This window comes from Muntiacus reevesi, chromosome 2 (genome assembly GCF_963930625.1).
Source record: "Muntiacus reevesi chromosome 2, mMunRee1.1, whole genome shotgun sequence".
Lineage (NCBI taxonomy): Eukaryota > Metazoa > Chordata > Mammalia > Artiodactyla > Cervidae > Muntiacus > Muntiacus reevesi.
The window spans coordinates 216429610-216435609 of NC_089250.1; the positions used below are offsets into that span (position 1 = coordinate 216429610).

Consider the following 6000-nt stretch of genomic DNA (forward strand, 5'->3'; position numbering starts at 1 on the left):
CTTCTCCGTGACCTGGTTTATAAATATACAAGGGTACAAAGACAAAGAATATTCATTGCAGTCTTATTTGCTGTAGTTAAAGATAAGGACAATCTAAAGGTCTCTCAAGGAATGTTTAAATAGAGTAGAGTCTATCCATATAATGCAACACAATGCAGTTACCAAAAAGAAAAAGGTACAGCTAAATGTACTGCTGCAGCATCATCTCCAACGTGTGAAATAAGGAAAGTGACAAAAGATACGCAGACTACACTACATGTCATACGTTTTTTAGAGTAGGAGGTACAGGCTATTATTCTCTACTGGTCACTGGTTAAGACTCCCCGCTTCTACTGCAGGGAGCATGAATCCAGTCCCTGGTCAGGGAACTAAGATCCCACAAGTTGTGTGGCCAAAAATTTCAAAAAGTAGGAAATACAAAATACATACTTATACATATACAGAATGAGGGGTTGCCCAGGTGGCTCGGTGGTAAAGAATCGCTTGCCAGTGCGAGACACAGAAGACTGGAATTCAATCACTGGGTCGATAAAGATTCCCCTGGAGGAGGAAATGGCAAACCCACGCCAGTATTTTTGCCTGGAAAACTCGACAGACAGAAGAGCCTAGCAGACTAAAGTCCATGCGATTGTGAGGAGCGAGACGTGATTTAGCAACTGAACATGCATGCACAGATAATTATTTCTGGCAATGTAATTCTTCTGAGACAAAGCAACAAGAAATAGGAATGGGATACATATTTTTTCTAGTAATTGAGCTTTTCTTTTCTCTTTTTGGCAAACCACACAGCTTGTAGAATCTCAGTTCCCCAACCAGGGAATGAATCAGGCCCTGGCACTGGATGCATGGAGTCCTAACCCCTGGCACCAGGGGATACCCCAGTTTTGCATTTTAAATCAGGTGCACATATTACCTATTAATTTTTTTTATTAAAGTTCAAAAACTATTAAAGCTTACCAGAGAATAAGAATTTAATCCTAAAATGTCACCAAATATTTCCCTCAATGAGAAAAAGGTTAGAGACTGGCAGCAAGAAATCTGTCATCAGACCAATGCCAGCAATCTCGATGGCTGTGTCAACAGCCTCTGACTTCTAAGGGCCTTGAGGGCAGCATCACCTGGCCAGAACGCTCTCAGCCTTTCTTTTTGTCCCTTTGGTTTTCTGTGTCTCCTCTTCACCATCCACTTCATCTTCCTTCACTAATTCATTTATATCATCTTCACTATACTCTCCACCTGAAATAACATAACACAGTGGTCAGACAGACAGGAATAAAGGTTTTCACATGAAGATGACACATTTTCATTACGAAAAACTAGTACTTTCCTTTGTTCTTCACCAGACTAACATATTTTCTGAGGGCTAGCTGTCCTCCCTGTTCCTGAAGACTAGGATAAGTTCCCCTACTCCAGGTCTCCAGGAGAGTTCATTAACTCACTCTACTTATATTTGCAATTTCTGCTATGCTCCACCCACCATGAGGACATGGATCAGCATGTCTTTAGAACTATATGCTGAATGAACAGAAATTCAATCTATTACTGTCACTTTTCAAAGAAGAAACGATGCCTTACCTCATCATGGATATCTTTCAAAAGTAAGCCAAAGGATCTTCTCTTATCAATAAAAGAGGTTTAGAAAAAGGCTTAAAAACTTCAAGTTAGACAGAAAAAACAAATATGTCCATTTCCCATCTTCAGACACTGACATTCAGGGTCCCCAACAAAAGTGCTCCTTGGATGACTAGTCTGACCACTTTCTGTGGGTACCAGTCAACAGATTCTGTACACACAGAGATTCAACCAATTTTTTTCTTTTTTATTTCACATAAGCTTTATTGCAAGTTCAGTTCAGTCACTCAGTCGTGTCCGACTCTTTGCGACCCCATGAATCGCAGCACGCCAGGCTTCCCTGCCCATCACCAACTCCCGGAGTTTACTTAAATTCAAGTCTATTGAGTCAGTGATGCCATCCAGCCATCTCATCCTCTGTATAACATACCAAAAAGCACACAAGCTAATGCACAAGTCGCTGAAATTATGCAAACTGAACACTCCTATATAACTAGACCCAACTGAAGAAGCAGAACATGAACAGCATTGCAGAAGACCCTTGTGCCCTATTGCAATCACACTAGAGAACCACATCCCACATCCCACAGAGAACCATTATCCTGAAGTCTAATGAAATAGATTAGTTTTATCTGTTTTTGAGCCTTAAGCAGACGCCTACAATATGAACTCTTGTATCCAGCTTCTTTCACTCAACACTTTATTTGTAAGTCACCTTGCCTGGAGAATTCCAAGGATGGAGGTTAGAGTACATGGGGTCGCAAAGAGTCAGACACAATTGAGCAACTAACTCTTTCATTTCACTTTGCATGGAGGTATAGCTTCTTCACTGTCATCCCTAAATATTATTTCATTATATGACTATACCACAATTTATTTACCCATTGCCGTGTTGATAGATATTTGGTCTGAAGCCATTACAAAGAGTGGTATTTTGAATATTACTCCAGATCCACTTAATTATTAAAGGTTTAATGCATAATGAACTAGGACTGCCAAACAACTGAGGAAAGTCTCTAATATCAAAGGCAAGACTGAAAACAGAAAGGAATTCAGAGGAAACAAAACTAGGGAAAAAAATTTTTATAATTAATATCCATATAGTTATAAGATACTTGCACTCACAAAACAAGAACACGATGCTATTTAAAAGTTTTCGAACAACAAAAAGAGTTACTAAAAATTAAAAATATTCAAGGGTCACATCTTGATGCCCAATATTGGTGATGAGGACAACAAGAAAATAAAGCACATGCCACATCACGGCTTCGGAAGTTCCTGGTCTACAATGTCAAGGAGCTTGAAGTACTGCTGATGTGCAGCAAATCTTACTGTGCTGAGACTGCACCCAACACCTATAAGAAATCCAGTGTCATGGTGGAAAGAGCAGCCAACGGGGCCATTCAAGTCACCAATTCCAGGCCCCTCAGAGAAGAAAACACACAGACAGCTTGTGTACACATTGTATTTGTGTTAATAAAAGTCATAAAACATAGAAAAAATATGGAAAAAGAAAAATACTCAATAGAAGATGATGTTAAAATACTGAAATATCCACATAAAGAAAAAAAAATCAGAGTTAGAAAACAGAGGATCAAAATAGAAGAAAAGAGTGTCAGTCCATAAATTGTAACATAAGAGTGAAAAGTGAAAGTTGCTCAGTCGAGTACAACTCTTTGCGACCCCAATGACTATACAGTTCATGGAATTCTCCAGGCCAGAATACTGGAGTGGGTAGCCTTTCCCTTCTCCAGGGGATCTTCCCATCCCAGGGATCGAACCCAGGGTCGATCCACATTGCAGGCAGATTCTTTACCAGCCGAGCCACCAGGGAAGCCCAACGTTAAGAGTAAATATACAAATAATGATTCCAAAAAAATAAAATGGAGAAAACTCCCCTTCTCAAATTTAAAAAGTTCCATAAGGCCAAGACCAATGGATGAAAACAGACTCATACTAAGGTACAATATATCACTGTGAAATATCAGAAAATATCAGGAACAAAGACAAGATTCTATCAGCTTCCAGAGACAAATTTTATGTAAATGAGTAAAAACTAGCAACAAGAAACTTCTTAAAATAATGGAGAAATACCTTCAAAATTCAGATAGAAAACTATTATAGAATACAGAACTCCATGCCAAACTATTAATCATGCCTGAGGGTCACCTACTTATTTTTAGATAGTCCTGGTCTCACACAAAAAAAGTTTCTATCATCCATCTTTCTTCAAGAAGCTATTTGAGGATTTATTCTCATTTTGGCGGAACAAACCAAGATTGAAGACATCACGGGATCCAAGAAACAAAGAATCCAAAAGAAAAGGGAGACAAAAGGAACATCCAGAGTGGTGGTCCGGCCGGAAGATTTTAAGTTTAAAAATGGTAAAGTCAAGTCAAATCCGAGCAGGTCAGAAGACAAAGAGGGACTTCAAAAAAGTGAATGAGGCTGATTCATGTCAATGTATGACAAAACCCACTGAAAGGTTGTGAAGTAATTAGTCTCCAACTAATTAAAAAAAAAAAAAAAAAATCTTTGTGAAAAAAAAAAAAAAAAAGTGAATGATTATTTAATATATCAAAATGTCCTGGAAGATGATTTAGACAATTTTGAGAGTTAAGGATCAAATCAGTATTAAGTATAGAGATGACTAAGCAACAACAAAATAGCAATTATTCACTCCAGAGAAACCTAGTTTAGGAAAAGCAATAACTGTATATACCACATGGTTCAGCCAAGAACCAGGTGTCCACAAAGTCATTACAAAAAAAGGAAACAATACCAGCCTAACCCAAATTAGACATAGGAACATTGGCAGGCTGGGGATTTGGGAAGGGTCTGAAGTTGAAAAAGTCTAAATTTTGGCAGTGAGAAGACTCAAGAGGGTATTAAAAGAAGACCTAACATGGATCAGTTAAGTCAACAAACAATGGAAATACCAAATTTTAAAAGAAGAAAGCGGTTTCTTCTAGAGAGAACTGACAGGGATGATAGGTGATGGAAAAGGTTCAGATTCAAAATAAGTATTTCAGAAATACTGGACTATTTTTAAGCATACCCATGCCACCTTTTTAGCTTTATGGGGGGGGGGGGGCCGCTCAGACGGTAAAGAATCTGCCTGCAAAGCAGGAGACCCGGGTTTGATCCCCTGGAGAAGGGAATGGCAACCTACTTCAGAATTCTTGTCTGGGGAATTCCAAGGACCGAGGAGCCTGGTGGGTTAAAATCCATGGGGTCGCAAAGCAGCAGACCCAACTGAGCGACTAACACTCAAAAGGTACTTTTGATTAATCTGAAAACTAGTTTTCAAATGATCACACTGACCAGTATCAGGAGACCAATGTTGGTGGATAAGAATGGAACCTGGGGAAAAAAAAAGAATGGAACCTGGTAACCCAGTTGGGAAGCTATGGAGAGTCTTAGTGATAAAGGAACCTCAGTAAGAGCGAGATTGCTGAGGGAGTGATTAGAAATGAATCTTCCACGTGGACTCAAACGAACTGAATGATCATAACGATCAAAAGAGTGAGAATAAGGTCAACTCCGACGGGTTTTTCGGTTTTGCTTTTACCTGAGCGATTGTTCCAGCAGATACATCTAATGAGATGGGGGAGCCTGTGGAAAGCTCAGGATGGCGGACGAGTTAGGTCTGGGTGACATTTTAGCCCGAATCGGTTTTAGAAGCCTATACATAAACTTTAAGGTCTGAAAAGACAGCAATGAGTGCAATCTTTGCTAAGAAGTAAAGGGCATCATTATGTTAACTTTTTAACAACCAGATCACTTCTGAGGACAGAAAGTGAAAAGGTTATATGTGGGACATGCCAGTTAGCAACTCCCTGGGGACGCAAGGTCTGCCTTTCAGAAGAGTTCAGGGTGGGTGAGAAAACGCGATGCCCAACCACCGGCAGCGTCTGAGTTCACTTGCAGGTTCCCGCCCTCCCGGGAGGGGGCGGCGGTCCAATCCAGGCCACCAGGAGCCGCTGCGCAAAACGCCGCGGCGGACGCAACCAGGGCCACGCGGATCGCGCGGAGCCGGCCGGCCGGCGAGGGCGCGGGGCGGAGCCGCCTGAGTCGAGCGCTGCCGGGCCACCGGGCCCACGCACGACGGGCAAAGCGCGCCTCACGTGAGCCGCTGGGCGGGGCGAGTCGCTTCTCGCCTCAGGCGGAGTCGCTCACCCGAGGGCACGTAGTCCTCGTCCTCCTCGGAGGTGGAGAAGTCTTCAGAGTCGAATTCCTCCATGTCGCTACCGCGCAGGATCTACAGGGGCGAAGCAGCTATGCCCAAAGGCAAAGCTCTAGGGATAGAGCGTAGTGGTGCGAGACAGGAGGCGGTGGCTGGGGCGGACCCCGCAGAGTGGAGCATGCGCAACGCGTGTTACGCGCTCCCAATGCGACACTTCCGGACCAGAGCCTCGGGCTTGCAGA

At 42.1% G+C, this 6000-nt stretch overlaps 1 protein-coding gene across 1 annotated transcript in view; it reads right to left on the bottom strand.

Moving 5' to 3' along the window:
* Positions 1–5942, bottom strand: part of CFDP1 (craniofacial development protein 1) — a 97963-nt gene extending 92021 nt beyond the window's left edge. The window contains exons 1-2 of the mRNA XM_065925020.1: positions 5752–5942; positions 1119–1236 (exon numbers count right to left, since the gene is read on the bottom strand). Of these exons, the coding sequence (XP_065781092.1) occupies positions 1119–1236; positions 5752–5815 (182 nt within the window). The 5' untranslated portion in view covers positions 5816–5942. The remainder of the gene's footprint in view (positions 1–1118; positions 1237–5751) is intronic.
* Between the last annotated feature and the right edge of the window lie 58 nt (positions 5943–6000).